This window comes from Balaenoptera physalus (assembly GCF_965194825.1).
Source record: "Balaenoptera physalus genome assembly, chromosome: 11".
NCBI lineage: Eukaryota > Metazoa > Chordata > Mammalia > Artiodactyla > Balaenopteridae > Balaenoptera > Balaenoptera physalus.
The window spans coordinates 76,473,556-76,494,905 of NC_138896.1; the positions used below are offsets into that span (position 1 = coordinate 76,473,556).

General features: G+C 39.8%; 1 protein-coding gene across 2 annotated transcripts in view; it reads left to right on the forward strand.

Moving 5' to 3' along the window:
* The window catches only part of CACNA2D3 (calcium voltage-gated channel auxiliary subunit alpha2delta 3), an 800,023-nt gene that overhangs the window by 367,481 nt on the left and 411,192 nt on the right, over positions 1-21,350 (forward strand). For both annotated transcript variants that reach the window (XR_014251113.1, XM_082414438.1), the window contains exon 9: positions 10,137-10,211. Coding sequence is in view for 1 of the 2 variants with exons in the window: in XM_082414438.1 (XP_082270564.1) it covers positions 10,137-10,211 (75 nt within the window). In the remaining variant the exon portion in view is untranslated. The remainder of the gene's footprint in view (positions 1-10,136; positions 10,212-21,350) is intronic.

Here is a 21,350-nt window from a genome sequence, read left to right on the forward strand (position 1 = left end):
TCCGTGGGAACAGAGGTTGGTCTTGTTTATTCACTGAACTATCCCCAGTGCCTAGGACAGTACCTGGCAAATAGTAATTTAAATCCTTGTTGAATGAGTTATACCAGCAGCTGCTTTCCATGGAGCACCACTGCCAAGTGTCCCAGTGTAGATGATCTCATTGGATCTTCACCCGAGCTCTGTACCGCGTAGCCTGGAGACAGAGGCGCCAGGAGGTAGCAGCTACTGCCTTTAGGTCACACACTCAGAAGAAGTGGCACAGTGAGGACTCAGAAACTGTCTAGGTTCCCCTTGTCCTGTTTCCTGAGCAGAAGTGAAGAAAATGTAGTTGAACCACTCAACCATCTTACTGTGAAACTGTATGGCCTCAGGCATAGCTCTTTGAAGGAGATTTTTCAGACAGAACTTTGGGTTTCCAAATCAAGAAAAGTTACTTTAGTTACCAGGCTCACTGTGAATATGTGAAGAACGTGGGCTGATCCCCACACATCCTGAAGCATTTACAGATAAGAAGCAGCTAATTTGGGACTATCTTTCTTATTAATCTTTAATTACTCATTACAGAAGTATCAGAAATTTGCATAATAAGGAGAGCTAGCTAATTACATTGTGAATCCTTTATCAGTCAGGATTTATTATTCTGTTAACAAAACCAATCAATTGAAATAATCTCTGTAAATTCATTAAGATATACAAACAGTGTCAACTCAATAATGAAGAGAGGGTGATTAAGATAATTAAAAGTAGACATGCCAGTTATTATAGAACAGTTAAGGAAAAAACATTTTTTTTTACCCCAAATTGGCCCCTTATATAAAGAAACCCATTAGAGGGCCCATTAACCCTCACTGTACATCTGTTTGTTAGTTTTCAACATAAATGATCAGCTTCAAGACTATTTACATAATTATTTCGACAACTAGAAAGATACTCTGAACTTTTTCATTTGAAGCCTCTATAGTAAAATCATGAACTCTATTCCCTTAATGGGATCAAATATGTTTGAATTTATATTAAAAGCCTGAGGTCATAAAAGGAACCACTAATTAGCAGTAACTGTAATGTATTGATTGCTTTTAATATAGGCAACATATGTAAAAATTTTAAACAACTCAGAAATGTTTCCATTCCCTTTCCATTTGGCACATATTCTTCCAAATTTTTCTGTATATATATGAACACATATTTTTCCCACAAAAATAGAATCCTATTTTACAGACTATTCAGCAACTTGTTTCTATACTTGTATTGTATCAAGTGTATCTGAAGAACAGAGCATTCCATCCTCTATAGTTGGCATTAATTTTTTAACCAGTCCCCCTTTGCTGGACACTATGCTGTTACTAATCTCTTTTCTACTCAAGAGTGCTACAGTGAATGGACTCGTACATATATTTTTGCAGGATTGGGTGTGCTTCTGTTGAATAAACTCTAGAAGTGAAATTGTTGCACCGAAGGAGGGTCTGCACAGAGATAGGTATTATCAGAATGTCCACTAAGCAGGGTACAATGTTTGCATACTTAGAAACTGTATTAGTCAGCTCCATCTGCCATAACTAAATACCACAGACTGAGTGGCTTAAGCAACAGAAATTTATTTTATCCCAGTTCTAGAGGCTGGAAAGTCCAAAGTCAAGGTCTGGCAGGACTTGGTTTCTGGTGAGAATTCTCTTCCTTGCTTGCACGTAGCCACTTTCTTGCTGTCTGCTCACGTGGCCTTTTGTCCCTGTGCTTACGCAGAAAGAAAGAGAAAGAGGGCAAGCTCTCTCACATCTCCTCTTATCAGGATACAATCCCATCACAAGAGCCCTACCTTCATGACCTCATCTAACCGTAATTACCTCCCAAAGGCCCCATCTCCAAATACCACCACACTGGGGGTTAAGAGCTTCAACATATAAATTAAGGGGAGGACACAAACATTCAATCCATAACAACAATATTTTGAGGGTCCTAAATAGTAGATTTGTAATTGACAAGTCTTCATTTACATTCCCTTGAATTGTCTTTTCCAACCCTAAGTGTGTTTCACCAGTTTTGCCTTGCCAAATTGTGGTGGTGGTTTTTTCCTCCATCTCCTTTTCCTATTTCCACAGTGGCAAAATTGCTGTAGTAATGTGATGTACATTTTTCCTCCATCTGTCTAAAATGGTCACTTGCCCCCGTCTAGAGGGAGACCCCACTGCAGGCTCTTGTAAGTGCAGGGGGCTGGGATATTTGAAACTCCATTCAGAATGCCCTGCAAATCTGTTTGAATTCATTGTTCTAGTTGGCTGGATTCCATTGACGGGAGAGGACATTATCATTTCACCCTTCATTACACTGTCAGTTTTCTCTTGCTTGCTGGGTAGATGTTTGAGGAGACATTTCAGTGTTTTAGAGAGAAAGTAAAAAATACAATCTTTATTTTTAATGTTGGAAGCTCTTGTACATTGTAGGTTTTTTGTTTGTACAAATCTAATTCATCGTTGCCATTTGATTTTCAGTGCCATAATGGGGAAGGGAGGAAAAGAATTTAAATGGTGGAAAAGACTTTCCTTGCCCATTCTAGCCATTTTTGCATGTTTGTATTAACTTCATTGCTAAGTGCATCTTATAGTGTATTCTGAAAAGTGTCCAATCCATATCTTTCCAGAGAATAAACATGAAAAGATAATGTTAAAACTTGTTTTAGTTTTCCTGAGCAGGATATTGCAAAATCAATCTAAGACCAATGAACTAAATGATTGAATTATGAAAGAATAGTTGAAATATGAGAGTGATTTTGTGCAGTTGAAGTTAAAATTTAAGATCAGACCACTGGTGCATGAAGAGAGATGTCTCTGACAAGAGAAAAGCCATATTATTCTGATTCACTTTGAAGTCTAACTCCAAGCCATGCATTAAATTAACAATATTATCATAAAAATGAGGGTGCTAATTCTGTTCCATGCTGAAGTTAGAAAAATGATTTTACAGAAGCCTAAGCCATGCATTAAATGAACACAGTATTAACTGGGCTGATATTGTTAAATCAATTTAAATGCCTCCTGTAGCCCGTGTTTGTGCAGAGTTGAATAGAGAAGAGCATCATTTGTTAGTTCAACCCAGAATTTTCTGGTGCTAATTCTGTTCCATGCTGAAGTTAGAAAAATGATTTTACAGAAGCCTAAGCCATGCATTAAATGAACACAGTATTAACTGGGCTGATATTGTTAAATCAATTTAAATGCCTCCTGTAGCCCGTGTTTGTGCAGAGTTGAATAGAGAAGAGCATCATTTGTTAGTTCAACCCAGAACTTTCTGGTGCCCTGGTTTTAATTTGCAGAATTTTCTTTAGAACCGTTTCTCCAGTGCTTTGCCTGCTGTGGATTTGCTTTTTAAAGTAATCGATTCCGTATTAAAAGTATGAGGATGGTATTTTCTTTCGGTGCTCATTTTTTCTGTACTGCTAATTACGTCCAGTCGTGTTTCAAATTACACAAGAAGCTTTTGTAATGCAAAAGATCCCTGGGATGCCTTGTGTTGGTGAAAATATTGTGGATTCATCTGCTTCATTACATAAACTCTACCCATTTTCATTCTAAAAGTTATTTAATCAAAAGTGCACCAATAAAACCATAAAAATATTTAATGGAGTTCCAGCAATTCTACATCAGATTCTTGCATTGTATGAGCATGCCAGTATTTTAATTCTATATATATATGTGTGTATATATATATATATATATTTTTTTTTTTTTTTTTGTGGAACTTAGGCTTCTCTAAAACGTATGCATTTACTTCCTTTACTTTTTGTTTATTACCTGTTTTACAAAGAGGCTAGAGATTCTTATCATATTAGTTTATTTATTTTTTTGTCTTTGTGTCAACTATTTTTTTTCTTCTCTTGGCTTTGTTTCTAATCTTTTCCATCAGTGATCTTCAGTTTTGCCTTTCATTTCTTTGTTCTGGTTATTTATTTATTCAACAAATACTATTGAGAGCTAAGAGTTAAGTACTGAGGCTGCTTTTGTAGATCAGGAAGACAGGTTGTCTTCCCGCATGGACTTTGAGGTTTTGTGTGTATGTGTGTGCTCTGGATGTGGATGCAACCAGGAAGCAGGTGCTCACGGTCGAGTGTGGACAGAGCAGTCTCAGAGAGGGTTGGGTCGGGGCGGGGAGGCTTAGAGAGCACAAAGCTGGAACATGCAGCCAACGGGGGGCTCAATGATGGCTTCTTGGAAGAAGCGATGACGAAGTGAACACTTTAAGATAAGTAGGCATTAGCCAGGCATATGCAATGAGGTAGGGCAGGAAAAAGGAGAATAACAGTTGAGGAGGAAAGTGCTATTTTCAGGTTGTAGTAAGTTCTCTCCCACCCCCAGGAAGTACAGGCCTGGCTGGCTTGACCGAAAGGAGTTCAGTGACTGGACATAGTGGAGTGGGGGTGAATGTGGGAGGCAGAGAGAGTGGGTAGGTGGGGGTGATGGGGAAAAGAATGGTACTGGATTGAGAGGGGCGGTCCAGATCAAGCAAGTCTGGTCAGCCACGTAGAGGAACTGGTACATCCCCTGAAGGCAGTGGAAGACATGGAAGGAGTCTCTGCTGCAGGGTGACGTGTCCACATGTTCCCTAAAGTCTCTCCCTTCTTCATGAGGTCTTTCCTCATTATCCTTAAAGGCAACTGTTGATCTTCTTTTGTTAGGCCTGAAAGCTGCATTGCTTTCATTAATCATGTCCAGCTTCCAACGTTAAGGAGGGTTCAGAATCCCCAGTATCATCCAGAGCCCAGTCAGCTGTCCTTTGCTCTCCAGTCTCTGGGCTGAGATTTACATGAACCAACATGTGACACTGTTCTACACCAATGCCGAAGCTTGCATGAATCTTGGTGGGTGAGCCCAGCCCATTTGTTCTTTGTTTTTAGAGTCTTCTCCCAAAAGTTCTGGCCATTCATTGAATGAAACTTGGCTTTCCTCATTAAAATTCCCATTGAGGATTTTGCTGTGTCTTTAAAATGCGAGATGTTGGGAGTACTTCCAGAGATTGGGCAAAAGGAAAGAAAAGGCAGATGGTGATGTATTCTTTGCTGTCGGAGCCTAGAGTTTGGTGGTTGGCCTGAATAGCATGGGTTTCTCTTGAGGCTTTTTTTTTTTTTTTGGATGGACCATGGCAACATCACAAATAAGCACTTTTTTGTCATGAAAAGGAAAAGCAAACATTATTGAGCACATTCTTTTACTAATAAAAGTAAGAAAAAGTGGTCCATGATCACTCCACAGTGATGATCATGTGCAAATTTAGCTAGGGTTTGATATCCCTGACACATGGCAGGTGCTTAGTTAATATTCAGGGAGCAAATGAACAAAGGGTTTCATGGCAGATACCTTCCCGGCTGGTATTTGGCAGTAGGCTGACAACTCTGTCTTGGCTCCCTGTCTGCCAAAGACCCAGGTGATTGGGAGGGTTCAGAGTGTGGCCTGGGGTGGGGCAGTGTACAGCCACACAATGTGGTGGTTTCTGTCTCAGGTATTTAGAAAGTCACATGTGCCTATTGAAGCAGCGCTTCTCTCCAACGAATGCAGTCTGTGCTCTCTGCAGAGGTCAGGGGTACGTGAGCCCTGTTCCCAAGAGTAAGTCATGGCCATCGCCCCAACACCCCCTTCCTACTTAGCAAGTACCAGCTGTCAGTCTTTTTGTGTAGCACACAGCACACTCACATAAATATTTTCTTTCATGTGCTCGTACACCCAGACACTTTCTTACATGCGGCTTCTCTGTTGACTCTTTACTGAACCATCTCATTTCATCCTCATGGTGAGTTCGTTAGAAAGATGCAGTTACAATCCCCATCCCGCCAATACGAACACTGACACCAAAGAGTGGAGATGCTTTGGCCAAGGTCACCCAGCTAGTGTGTGTCTGAGCCCAGATTTGAACCCACCCTGTTTGCCGCAGTTGCTTTAGCTCTACTGCTCTACCCTTGTGTGAATCAGAGAAGAGCCAACCAGCCAGGAGAAAGGGAGAAGAAAACTGACAGTGACTGAGGCCCTGAGTCTATGTGGTAGATTCTAAGCTCTTTAAAGGGTGAAAGTTCCTTGTCCATCTCCTCACCACATGTTTAGTGGGCTGGCTAGACCATCTCTAGGGCTGCCTGGGCTCTCTCCTATCCTGCTAAGATACTCCTTTCATTTCCCAGAAACTTGCAGGAAGGACTAAAATGTTTGGGGAGAGTAGGGGGTGGTTGAGTGCCTCCCTGGGGTTCACTCTTGGTAGTGGGAGGGAGCAAAAACAAATGGCAGAAGAACATTGCATCTGGCTAATGATGATGTGCATTGCATCCTTTTCTATTAGACCATTGATATCTGATTGTTTAAGTAGGGATGAAGGAGAGCTGAAGGAGGCCATTGTATCTTAGGACTAGAGGTGACCAGATCTTCAGTTGTAAATTGACTTGGCCATCTCACATTGTTTCACAAAGTGGAAATCTAGGGGCCATCCATTAAAATGCAGAAATGGAAAGGTTTCCAAAAGGAGAACTGCTGGGAGCCTGGGAGCAGTTCTACATGCAGGGCACCCTTGGTGTCCCCCTCTGGAGGAATGCTGGGTAGCGTGGTGAGCATACACAGCCCATGGGCCTCTTTGGCACAGCTGCTTGGTGTGCACCATTCCCTCACACAGACGGCTGAGCCCCGTTCCCTTTGGTGATACAGTCCAGATTGCTCAGCATAGTTTTGTCCTGATGCAGTCAAGGGAAATTAGTTAACTGCAAGCTTGGATGATGCCACTAACAAGCTGGCGGGGGTTCAGAAGAGCAGATTCCTCCACTGTGGCCAGGGCTTGCACAGTGACGGCGAGCATGGTTTTGATTACTGCACATGTTCCTCCCTGATGAGGGCAAGAACTTCTTGGTCTTCTTTACTTGTAAGCCCCTCTCTGGTCCCCCACACATACAAGCCTTTATATAACAAAGCAGTTTCAGGTATTTTGCCTCATTGGATCCTCACAGGGGCCCATGGAGGGTAAACAGAAGATGAATTAGCACCTTATGCATAAGACCTGGGATCAGAGAGGTTTAGTGACTTCCCCAAGGTCACACACTGAGTGTATGGCAGGGGCGGGACTTGGACCCAAGTGTCCTGACTCCTACCTCAGAGTATAGAACCCCAGGAATCAACATTGTGAATGTGTATCAGGTAGAATGTAGATAAAGTTTTAAAATTTACCTGGAAAATGGAGTTGGAAAGTTTTGGGCTGCAAGTTGCAGAACAATTGAATAAAAGTTGCTTCAGTATATAGGTGTTTCATAATCTCATGGAAGAAGCCTCAAGGAGGGCAGCTGCAGTTTGGTACAGTGGTTCAGCAGTGTCAACAAGACCCCACATTGGCTCTATCTTCCTGCTCTGTCTTCCTTGAGCCTTGCTCTCCATTCTTAACCTTGTCAATCTTTGCAACCTCATGGTTGCAAAATGGCTGCTGCAGCTCCACAATAGCATCTCAAGAGGGAAGGAAGGCAGTGGATGTAGAAGTGTTTTCCTTTAATGGCAAGAAAAAAAAATTCATTGAAACTGCCCAGAAAACTACTCCTTATGTTTCATTGGCTGGGAATGGATTACTTGACCACCCGCAGCTGCAAGACATGCTATGAAAGCCTGTATCCAACAGAGCGGGACCAAATAGCTGTGATTGCCTAAGACTGATTATGCTTCAGGAATGAAAGGAATTAAGCTTTAGGAATGGGCATATTATCACCCTGAACCAAATCAGTCAGTGAGGGAGGTGGAGGAGGGGAAAAATGGCTGGTTTTTTTTTGTTTTTTTTTTCCCCAGCAACTTCCAGTGTCAGTTTTATATGCACTGAGAGTTTTGTTTATTTTATTTTATTTTGGCCACACTGTGCGGCTTGCAGGATCTTAGTTCCCCAACCAGGGTTTGAACACAGGCCCTCAGCAGTGAAAGTGCGGAGTCCTAACCACTGGACTGCCAGGGAATTCCCTGGACTGAGAATTTTGGAGAAGCATTTCTTCAGGTTAGACTGTGCAGTTGCTTCCTGGATCCTGAGATGACATTCCATTTGTCGACAGCTGATTTCAGAATTGCATAAATCTATTTTTTCTCCATGCCTCATCTCAGCTCTAAGTCCACTGAGCTATAATTTTTCTGATGGTTTTATGTGACTAAAAACAAAGATGAAAGAGGGAGGAAAAGTCAGATTGATAGGAAACATAGGCTTAGGGGCCAGAGAGGAGAAATTGGGGGCTCTGAGGTCCTGGGGTCAGTGGTTGGGAGGTCAAACTGCTTGGGTTTGAATCTGGACTCCACCCCATGTACTCCTCAGTGACTTTGGGCAAGTTGATCATCCTTACTCGGCCTCTGTTTTCCCATCTGTAAAGGAGGAGTGATTGGAAGTACTTAACTACCTGAGGTTGAGGTATCCTGTGAATGAAGTCTAGCCTGTGTCTAGATAAAGGAAATGCTCACTAACAGTTATTTGCAAATATTAGTGTCATCACTACCCGTACTTGCTATTAAACATCTTGGTAGGTGAAACCTGATACATCTTAGTCACTGTTGCAGCAGCTGCCAGTCTGGTCCTCTGCAGTCTGTCCCTGCAGTGTGTCTAGAGTAGTTGTCCCAAGCTGATCTCTTTATTTCACCCACTCCCCTGCCCACAGCCTATGGTTCTCACTGCCTCTAGGCTTAAAGTCCAAACTTCTTAGCCAGACTTTGCTCGCAGGCTGGCCCTGTGAGAGATGGTTTTGGTCCCTTCCCTCTGGAGCTCTGGGCTGGGCCTTTGGTCGCTAAAGTGGAAATGCCATGATACTCTCATTGAACAAATTGTTCCCCAGTACCTACTCTGGGTCCAGACCTGTGCTTGTCACAGGGAATACACTGAGGAACCAGACATAGACCCTACTGATGTGGTCCCACATTGTGATGAAGGATCCAGGTACCAGGCAATTAAAATTTTGGAATAGATAGGAGCGGAGCCTCTCTTGCAACAGAGGCAGCTTCCCAGAGGAGGCAGGAGTGAGGTGGCCCAGAGCCCTCACAGGCTGAACAGCCTGAACAGGCGTCAGCTGGGAGATGCCAAAGGAGGGCTTGAGGCAGAAGGCCCAGTTGTGGAAGGCCTGAAGGAAAAGATGGGTCATCTCAGAGGACAGAAAGGGAATTAGGGCTGGCTGGTGCCGAGTTTATGGGGAGGGCTAATGAGTGAAGATGCTAGAAAGGTCAACAGGGCCAAGTGGCCAGAGCCCTGCCAAGCCCTGGGAAGGTTCCTCTGCAGAGCAGTGGGGAGCTCTGAATGGCACTGACAAGAGGGGGCATGATTAGATTTGTGTTTGGGAATGTCCCAACCTAGCTACAGTGCAGAGAGCCATGCTTGATGAGAGAAATTAAAATAAGACCATTCAAATTTTCTCTTCCTAGCTGTGAGCTTTGGACAAAAACAAGCTTTCATAATCTGGGTATTCTGGAATCAAAAATGATGGGAAGGCTGGCATTGACCCGTGTGGACAGTGGTGTCACTGGGCATGTGCAGTGCTCTGACCAACACCTGCAAAGCCTCTTATAGGGGAACATCCAGGCCCCTCCTTTCCAACATTCTGTACTCACTCACATGTGACCCGCACATGGGTTCCGTAGCTCCATGAAACCAAAGGCAGAGCTGGAGCCCTATCCGCCCAAGTTTGGAGTGCCCTTTATTTATTTATTTTGCCTCACCATGCGGCTTATGGGATCTTAGTTCCCTGACCTGGGATCGAACCTGTGCTCCCTGCAGTGGAAGCACAGAGTCCTAACCACTGGACCTCCAGGGAATTCTGTGGAATGCTCTTTAGATCTCAGCTGGACCATGCACTGTTAACCATGCCCCGGGAGCCCCTATGTTTGGAGTCACCCCTGAAGGATTATCAGTTAACTGTGTACACCCTGAACACTGCCATCTACCAATATGTGCTCTACACATTTCCCCCTCAAACAAGAAATGAATAAAGTATGTCTTTGCACTTAAGCACAATTTTTTTGTAGGGGCACTGATTGAGAAAGTCACCTTATGTAAATGAAATGAGCCTGTGATCGTGCTGCTTTTTTGTTTGTGTGTGTGTGTATCCTTAAATTATTGTGTACCCTTTAAATGCTTAATTAAGTGTTTCCTCTTGGCTGTTTTTCCCTTTTCAGTATAACGAGGAGCTTCACTACGTGGAACCTTGCCTGAATGGAACGTTGGTGCAAGCTGACAGGACAAACAAGGAGGTAGGGCCTGCCGCTGGACGGGTGCATCAGGGGTCATGGCACACCCATCTCCCTCACAGTGATCAATTACAGTAATTCTGTCCTAGTATTTAGAAACTCACCAAATGTACTGCCCTTTCATTTAGGGCCTTGGAACCCCAGTGTGTAGAACATTTATGAAGAGGCCCAAATAAAATCATGAAAGTAAAATACTTATATTGAGTTCAGATGCTCGCTAGTTCTGAAACAATCACATTGATTTTCTTTTTCTTTGCTCTAAGCACATCCTGTGTTGTGCTTTTCACCCATATTGACACCATTGAAAGAATATGGCTCTTGCCGTAATTTCAAAGAAAGTTGAACCCACTTGTTATATCTCTTCTTGCACTTAATAAAATTGATTAAATAACTGTTGGGGTAGATATTGGGGTAACTTGACTCCTGGATTAGAAGGTAAGCTTTACAAGGATAGGGACAATGTCACTCTCTGCTGTATCCTTAATGCTCCGAGCATTGCCTGCTTCATAAATATATTGCCTGGAACAAAAGGAAGATATGTTAATGGAGGATCTTAGGAAATGGGATACAAGTTTCCTTTCCAGTTGGAGCATTCTTGGAAAATTTGCACAGTGGATTTCTATAAAATTCTGTTTTCCTTTGGCTACCCTTAAATCTGTCAGTACAACCATCACAGCCACCACCAATCACCCCTACAGGGCCAAATGACAATTTAGGTTGAAAGTGTAGCTGTGGCTGCAACAATGTCACACGTCCTGGGACTCATAGCTATCATTACCCACATTGTTTTGTTGTACCTGCCATGTGGGTACAATAAAATAATGCTCCTCCCCTGGAGAGCAGATCCCCATGAGGTGACTGAGGACAATGGCCAAGGTAGCTCTCTGTGATGTACTGTGCATGTGCTGGGAAGAACCTCTGGCCCAAATGGGCAGGGAGTGCCATTGGTGCTATCCTAGATGCATGTGGTAGAAGTTTGGGCACCTCTGAGGGAGTGAACAATAGAGGATTGGGAGAAATGCACTAGAACTGGAACACGGAATGAGAAGGACAAATTATACCAGAGTTAATGTCCAAACTTCAATCTGAGGGGGAAGCACCACTATAATCAGCTTTGCTTTTAGGAGAGAGAAACAAGTACATTATAGTTCAAAGAACAAGTGTATCCAGGGAATGTTTGTTCATGGTCATTTTTTCGGCCAAGGTAGGAAGAAAATAACAAACTTACAGCCAGATTTCTCTAGAGACTTTCTTTTTGTTTGGCCATTGCCTGGCTCTAGAGTTCACCCCCTTCCCAATTTTGTAGCATTGGAATATCTCCCAGAACCTTAAATAGGTGTCCACTGATGGTGTTTACAAAATTAAATAGAAAAGATGCTTAAAATGCTTCCTTCAGGTGGCTTCCCCGATGAACAAGGGCAGTGTGATATTTGGAGATATGAAGTCTAATGAATGAAAAAATTGTTAGAGAAAGTGAGCTAAGAATTTATTTAAAATCTCCTTTGAACTTATGAATGTTGAAGATTGAAGTCATTTGTATTAAAACTAATCCAGACTTTTTATTCTGCCAGTATGGAGTAGCCATATTTTAATCAGATCCCTCCCCTTACAACTGAAAAATCCTGGACGTAACCCCACAAACGAGTATAGGAAGACCTGCAAGGTAGAAAGAAGGGGAACTGCCTAGACTTAAAGACATGGAGGTGAGTTCCCTGGGTTTTTTATTGATTCCCATAGAATCACTATCTGTTCTATAATAGAATCTGTTCCCAAATAGAGCACTCCAGAAGCTTCCTACCTGGGCCAACAACAGGCATAGACAAAAACAAACAAACAGAAAAACAAACTTCCAAGAAAAGCCTGTTTCCTTTAGTCAAAGGACCAGGGAAAGAATGGCCTAACAATAAAATCCTTTTGTGACAGTACCTTTCCTATTCCAGCCAAATACCAGTGGAGCAACCAATAGACCAGCTGTCCACAGTTTCAGCAGGGCTAAACAGGAAGTTGATCTTCCACTCCACCCACAACCACTTGGCCCTTGTGCCACACCTCAACAGAGAGATTGACTGCCAAGAAAACTGATTAAATAGGACCCAGAGTCTCACTGTATATAATCCAAAATGCCCCGAATGCAATTAAAAATTACTTGTCATCCCAAGAACAAGAAAAGTCACAACATAAATGTAAAAGACAATCAACAGACGCCAATATTGACAGGAATCAGATGTTGAAATTAAAATTAAATTTAAAATTAAATTAAAAAAATTTTTTAAAAATTAAATTGTTTCAAAAGCAATTAAGAATTCTCTTTTTCATTTATTTTTCAAATAAATGAAAAAATATAAAATCTCGGTAAAGAAATAGAAGTTATAAAAAAGAGCCAAGTGGAAATTATAGAACTGAAAAATACAGTCACCAAAATAAAAAGCTCACTGGATCAGCTCAATTGTAGAGTGGAGATGACAGCAGATAGAATTAGTAAACTTCAGGACAGATCAATAGAAATTATCCAGCCTGAGCAACAGAGAGAAAATAGATTGGAACAAAATGAATAGAGTCTCAGGGACATGTGGGACAGCAAAAGGGCTAGCATCCATGTCATAAAAGTCTCAGGAGATGAGAGAGTGGGACTGGATAGATATTTGAAGATATATTGGCTGAAAACCTCCCCAAATTAGTGAAAGGCATAAACATGCATGTTCAAGAGGCTGAGTAAATTCCAAATAGGATAAATCCAAGTAAATCCATGGGAAGACATTATAATTAAATATAATTACACAAGGAAAAAAAAGTGATATCCACCAGAGAGAAATGACACATTATTTAAATTACCAATTTGAATAACAGCAGATTTCTCATATGAAACAATGGAGACCAGAAGGAAGTGGCATTGCATTTTTCAAGTACTGAAAGAAATGAACTGTCACCTAGGATTCTATATTCAGTGAAAATACTCTTCATGAATGAAGGAGAAATAAAGACATGCTCAGAAGGAAAACTATGAGAATTTGTTGCCAGCAAACCTACCCTTAAAGAATGGTTAGAGAATTTCTCCAAACAGAAGGGAAATAACAGAAAAAGGCTTGAAACTTCAGAAAGGAAAGAATATAGGGACTTCCCCGGTGGTCCAGCGGTTAAGATTCCACCCTCCCAGTGCCGGGGGCCCGGGTTCTATCCCTGGTTAGGGAACTAGATACGGCGTGTGCATGCCACAACTAAGAGCCCGCACATGGCAACGAATATCCCATGTGCTGCAACTAAGACCCGGTGCAGCCAAATAAATTAAAAAAAAAAAAAGGAAAGAATATAGAAATGGTTAAATATAGAAGTAAGTATGATATAGTATCTTAACTCTCAGGAGATTTTTAAAAAATTTTATTGAAGTATAGCTGATTTACAACGTTGTGTTAATTTCTGCTGTACAGCAAAGCGACTCATTTATACATATCAATATATTCTTTTCCATATTCTTTTTCTTTTTCATACTCTTTTCCACTATGGTTTATCACAGGATATTAAATTATAGTTCCTTGTGCTGTACAGTAGGACCTTGCTGTTTATCCGTCCTATATATCATAGTTTGCATCTACTAATCCCAAATTCCCCATCCTTCCCTCTCCCATACCTCCCCCCTTTGGTAACCACAAGTGTGTTCTCTATGTCTGTGAGCCTGTTTTTGTTTCATAGATAAGTTCATTTGTGTCGTATTTTAGATTTCACATATAAGTGGTATCATATGCTATTTGTCTTTCTGTTTCTGACTTACTTCACTTATTATGATAATCTCTAGGTCCATCCATGTTGCTGCAAATGCCATTATTTCATTCTTTTTAATGGCTGAGTAATATTCTACTGTGTGTGTGTGTGTGTGTATGTGTGTGTGTATGTGTGTGTGTGTGTACCACATATATACCACATCTTTTTGTTTTGAATTTTAGTTTATGCTATTTTTTTATACAGCAGGTTCTTATTAGTTATCTGTTTTATACATATTAGTGTATATATGTCAATCCCAATCTCCCAATTCATACCACCACCACCACCCCCTGCTTTCCCCGCTTGGTATCCATATGTTTGTTCTCTACATCTGTGTCTCTATTTCTGCCTTGCAAACCAGTTCATCTGTACCATTTTTCTAGATTCCACATATATGTGTTAATATATGATATTTGTTCTTCTCTTTCTGACTTACTTCACTCTGTATGACAGACTCTAGGTGTATCCACGTCTCTGCAAGTGACACAATTTCATTCCTTTTTATGGCTGGGTAATATTCCATTGTATATATGTACCACATCTTCTTTATCCATTTGTCTGTCGATGGGCATTTAGGTTGCTTCCATGACCTGGCTATTGTAAATAGTGCTGCAATGAACATTGTGGTGCATGTGTCTTTTTGAATTATGGTTCTCTCTGGGTATATGTCCAGTAGTGGGATTGCTGGGTCATATGGTAATTCTATTTTTAGTTTTTTTAAGGAACCTCCATACTGTTCTCCATAGTGGCTGTATCAGTTTACATTCCCACCGACAGTGCAAGAGGTATACCACATCTTCTTTATCCATTCATCTGTCAATGGACATTTAGGTTGTTTCCATGTCTTGGCTATTGTAAATAGTGCTGCTATGAACATAGGGGTGCATGTATCTTTTCAAATTATAGTTTTGTCTGGGATATGTCCAGGAGTGGGACTGCTGGATCATATGGCAACTCTACTTTTAGTTTTTTGAGGAACCGCCATACTATTTTACATAGTGGCTGCACCAGTTTACATTCCCACCAGCAGTGTAAGAAGGTTCCCTTTTCTCCACACTTCAGGAGATTCTTAAATCATATTTGATAGTTGAAACAAAAATTATAGCATCATCTGATGGTGCCCAATGTTTGTTGAGGAAATTCTTAAGACCATTATATTTGAAAGTGTGGAAGGTAAAGGGACCTAATTAGAAGTAAGATTTCTACATTTCACTGTAAGTGATAAATGCTAATACCAATAGACTGTGATAAATTACGTATTTATATTATAGTACCTAGAGCAACCATTAAGAAAACAATAAAAAGAGGAATACTTAAAAAGTAACTCACAGAAATGTAAGAAAAGAGAAATAGAAATGAGAAACAGAGGAAATGAACAGGAAAAAGAGATAAAGTGGCAGACTTAATCCCTAACATATCACTAATTATCTTAAACATAAATGGTCTAGGCACACCAATTGAAAGATAGAGATTGGCCAAGTAGATTTTAAAAAATGACCCAACCATATGCTTACTACAAGAAATTTGCTTCTAATACAGTGACATAGTTATGTTGAAAGTAAAAGGATGGGAAAAGATATACTAAGCAAACATTAAAAAATAGAAGTGACTATATTAATATGAGGTAAAGTCATCTTCAGAGCAAAGAAAGATACTAGAGACAAAGAGGGACAGTACATAATGATAAAATGGTCAATCCACCAGGAAGAAATAACAATTCTAAATATGTTTGGACCAAACTACAGATCTTCAAAACACATGAAGCAAAAATTAAAAGAGTTGAGAGTAGAAATAGAAGAACTTACAGTTATAGTTGGGGACTTGTACACTTCACAGTCATGAATTGCTAGACTATTAAACTGAAAATCGGCAGGGATATGGAGGAACTGAACAACACCATAAACCAATAAGATACAGATACCATTCATAGAAGGCTTTACCCAACAACAGCAGAATATACATTCTTTTCAAGTACCCATGGAACATTAGCCAAGATAAAACAGATCCTGGGTCATAATACAAACCTCAACAACTTTGAAAGAGTTAAAATGATAGAGTATTTTTTATAATTATAATGGAATCAAATTAGAAATCATTAACATAAAGACATCAGAAGAATCTCTAAACATTTTGAAATTAATATACTACTAAATAATTCATGGATTAAAGAGGAAGTCTTAAAGGAAATTTTAAAAATATAAAAGTGAATGAAAATGAAAAGACAGTGTATCAAAATATGTGGGACAAAGCTATTACAGCATCCAGAGGGAAATTTATAACACTAAATTCTTATATTAAAGAGGAAAGCCTCAAATTAATAATCTAACTTCCTAACAAAAGAAACTAGAAAAAGGAGAGCAAAATAAACCCAAAGCAAACAGAAGGAAGGAAATAATAAAGAGCAGAAATTAATTACAGGCATACCTCATTTTATTTTGCTTCAGTTTATTGCACTTTGCAATAATATTGTGTTTTTCACAAACTGAAGGTTTGTAGCAACCCTGCGTCAAGAAAGTCTATTGCCACCATTTCCTCAACAGCATGTGCTCACTTCATGCCTCTGTGTCACATTTTGGTAATTCTCACAATATTTCATACTTTTCCATTATTACTATATTTGTTATGGTGATCTGTGATCAGTCATCTTTGATGTTACTATTGTAATTGTTTTGGGATGCTACAACCTGGGCCCATATAAGATGGCGAACTTAATAAATGTTTTGTGATTTAATGCAATTCCTGTCAATTACAGCAAGGTTTTTATAGACATAGACAAGAGTATTCTAAAGTTTACATAGAAAGGCACAGGGCCTAGAATATTAAACAATCTTGAAAAAGAAGGAAGTAGGAGGAATCAATTTACCCAATGTTAAGGCCTATTACATAGTTACAGTAATTAAGACAGTGTGGTATTGATGGAGGAGTAGACGTATAGATCAATGGAATAGAAGAAAGAACACGGAAATATACCCACACAAATATGCTCAACTGATTTTTTATAAGAGTGCAAAGCCAATTCAATGGAGGACAATATCCTTTTCAACAAATAGTGCCAAAGCAATTGAACATCCATAAGGAAGAGGAAACAAACAAAAATTTAACCTTGGCTGAAACACTGAAATTTAAACAGAATTTAACTCAAATGGATCAAAAACTTAAATGTAAAATGTACAGCTATGACACCCTTTGAAAAAAAAAGAGAAAGTCTTCAGAAAATCTAGGGCTAGACAAAGAGTTCTTAGGCTTGACACCAAAAGCTCAATCCATAAAAGGAAAATTTGATAAAATGTATCTCATTGAAATTAGAAAAAAACCCTTTTCTATGTGAAAGACCCTGCTGAAAGGATGAAAAAATGTGTGGTTTGCAGATACCTTCTCCCAAGATGTTTGGAACTAGCAATCTATATGAATATACTAACTATATGTAAACCACGTATAGATAGAGTACAAGTATATAAAGAATACATAAAGAATGCCAACTCAAGAGTCCAAGCATAATTAGAAAATGGGCAAAAGACATGAAGAGACATTTTGTTGAAGAGGATATACAGGTGACAAGTGAGTTCATGAAAAGATATTCAACATCATTAGCTAGGGAAATTGAAACCCCAATGAGATATCACTACACACCTATTGGAATGGCTAGAATAAAATAAATGAATAAATAATAAAAAACACCAAATGCTGGCTAGGATGTGGAAAAACTGGATCACTTATACCATACACTGCTGAAAGGAAGATAAAATGATACAACCACTTTGGGAAACATTTGGCTGTTTCTTATAAAACTAAACATGCAGTTACGATGTGACCCAGCAGTTGCACTCTTGGGCATTTATCTCAGATAGATGAAAACTTGTGTTCACACAAAAACCTGTACACAGATGTTCATAGCAGCTTTATTTGTAGAAGCTAAAAACTGGAAACAACCTGGATATCCTTCAGTAGGTGAATAGTTAACAAGCTATGATATATCCATATCATGAAATACTACTTAGCAATTTAAAAGAAAGAGAACTATTCATACCCACAATAACTTGGACAAATCTTTGCATATTTGGGGAATTATCCTGAGTGGAAAAAGCCAATCCCAAAATAATATATACTTCATGATTCCATTCTTATAACATTCTTGAAATGACAAAATTATGGAAGCGGAGAACAAATTAGTGGTTGCCAGGGGTTTGGGTTGGGAGTGGGGAGAGGTCAGTGGTTATAAAAGGGCAGCATGAGGGAACCTTGTTGTGATGGGATTGTTATGTATCTTGACTTTATCAGTGTCAATACCCTGATTGTGATATTCTATCACTATATACTATATAGATAGTGTATATATATATATCACTATATCCTGTAGTTTTGCATCATGTCAGTGGAAGAATACTAGGTAAAAGGTATAAGGCATTTCTCTGTGTTATTTCTGACAATTGCATGTGGATCTATACTTACCTCAAAATGAAGAGTTTGATTAAAAATATTATGACGTATACAAGTTGATCTTAAAAAGGGGCTTTATCAAATTAGTGCAAGCAGTTGAACAATGTGTGTTAGGTTGCTTTAGTTGTCTTAAAAAAAGGTGCTGATTGTAGCTCAGTTTCTAATGGCAAGGGATTTCAGTGTTGTTACCTCAAATCTCAGAAGACAAAGCATTTATTTTTCATTGGAATCTTGGGATATTTTAAGCAAAGATGAGCTCTTTTGGCTAATTTCAACCAATTTCCATTTCTATCATCAAATAGATGTTAGGCCACATACATTAAGGACTCGCATTGTGGATGTGACACAGACTAGCAAATTCATAAAAAGCAAAATGACAATTTACATCACCTCACCTAACTGCAAAGTCCTGGGGCGGAAAAGTCTGCACCCAAGGCCTTGAACATGGTGTCAGGAGTCATCCCCACTCCCTCCAGTGCCTCCCCTATGTGTCTTCTTATGGACTCTGATTCTGCAAGGTTAGGTGCACATTCTGGATCCATAATTGCATCTCCAGTGGCTGGAGCAGCCCAGCCAGCAGCCTGGTCCCAGTGTCTACAGCTGTGGCAAGGAGGCAGGCCTGTGTTGGACAGACCTGCTTGGTTTTCCAGAAGGAAAAGACTGGGCAACTAGGTCAGTACCTATGAGGTTGATGCTCAGTAGAACCACGAATGAATGAATGAATGAATAGATAAGCCACCTGGGAGAGGATTCTGGTTGAAAAAATTTTTTTTTTCATTTCAGTAGAAGACCCACAAAACACTGAAAACAAAAGCATGAAATGCATTACATTTTAATATAATCAGGATAACCTGAACTCGATTGTGAGTGAAATTATCTGATTCCAGGGTTGATATTCCTCACTACTCTGTCTAGTTCAGTCCAAATCCCTTGAATGGCAGCTTTGAAGCCATTTTCTCATGTTCTTTGTGAAATAGGAATGGGGATTATGACCTTCTGTATAAACCTGTGTACAACGGGCAGTGTGCCTGCACGTTGATGCCAGCCTTCCATCCTGTGAGTTAAATAATTCTGACTAAAATATGCCAAATCCTTTGGGATGTTTCATTCTTCACTCAAAATATCCATATATATCCTGACAAGTTCTCATAACAGCCAAATATCATGTCTTTCTTACCTTTTCATCTTATGACGATTTCCCTGGTGGCCACTGTAATGCTACTTGCAGTTAATGAAAGGGTATGAAAGGGCTTCTAGAAGGTGACATCTGGGATTATTATGTCATGTACCTTCAGTCCAATGACAGTTAACTCTGGTTTCCCAATATTTAGGTGACCTCCTGAAAAATCAAAACTGGATAATTTTAATTAAAACAGAGTTTGATAAAAATTCATCTTAAAAATTTGAAAGAGGAGTGAGAGAATCTTGATGTCTTGAAATAAAAGAAAATGTTAGGGCAAAAACACTGGCCTTGGACAGACTAAATAGTCCTGTTCCACAGATTTCCTGTGATTTTGCTTGACATGGCCCATGATACATCATCCCTGAACAAGTGATCTTGAGATTCTATTAAGTTTTTGTTTTTGTCTTTCAAAGTATTGTTTACTGTCTAGAGAGAATTTTGCTTTGCTGCTTTATGTACCAAATAACGGAAATATTCTTTCTTTAAAGAAAGAGTAACCATGACAAATTGGTTGAGCCTGGAGTTTAAATATAGAATTCAAATGAGTAAACTCTCGTCCTAATCTACTTCAGACCTCCTGAACTGTTCATCAGACCTTAAAATGAACCTCCTGTGGTCTCTTTTGGGGAAGGGAGGAAGATTAGTGATATGGTTTTTCTCTGGTTTTATAATGAAGATGTTCTGAAATCCACTGAATTTCATGGCTCTGTTCAAGATTCATTTGTATTTGCTGCAAAATCAACCAATCTTAGAAACCCATGTCACGCTCATCTTCCTCCACAGTTTTGATCTTTTCGCACGGGATCAGGAGACACTGAACTTCCATGAATTAACAAAAATACACATCAGAGTTGCTGGATTTTCCCCAGTATTGTTTCTTCCAGCCTGAACTTTGTCAAAAGAGTCATCCTGGATTCTAACACTTCCCACTTCCCATGGCTTTATGGGCATCCAGTGTACAGATGGGTATACATTGTACAGATTTGCCAATGTTACGGGAGTGAGGGCTATGTTATGAACTGTAAGCAGAAAGTAGCCCTCTGCACACTGGTGAATGTTGCCAGCCCAAACACCAAGGGAGACAAAATTGCACAGAGAACAAACACTAACCCATTTTTATTCAATTCAGAATTAATAAAAAGGTAGTAAGAATTGCATTGCTTTAAAAAATGTCACAGTACATTTAAAAATACAGAGAAAAATTTGGAATAACTTAAATGTAAATAAATTTTTCTAGATCCAAAATAACACAATGAGCTCTAAACAAGAATAAGGTGGGTTTACGTATATTACCACAAAAGAGTGACGATGGTCTATAGTTAGGTGAACTAAAAGCATGACGTTGTACAGCAGATCTCTAGAACTTTTCTTGGAATATTGAATTCTTGGGCCCCTCCTCATTAAGTCTTCCATCATATGCCTCCTGTTTGCCTATCCATTCTCGTCTTTTGCTATTATGACATTTCCCCCCAGCCCTGCCCTCCATCATCTTTCTCTCTCTCCCTCCTTCCTTCCCTCTTTCTTTCCTATTCCAGCCATATTAAAATTCCTATAGCCTAGAAGTCATTGTGCACTCTCTTGAAACCTTACATGTGTTCTGTTTTCCCTGTTTGGAACATACAACTTTTTTCCTTCCTATTCTCCCACATCTCTTTTGCCCAATTAACTTTTTCATCCTCTGAGCTCAGATAGAATAACAGTGCCCTCTGTGGTTTCCCCATGATGCCACGTGGCGATCTGGTTTCTCTCTGCCCTTCCCACTAGCC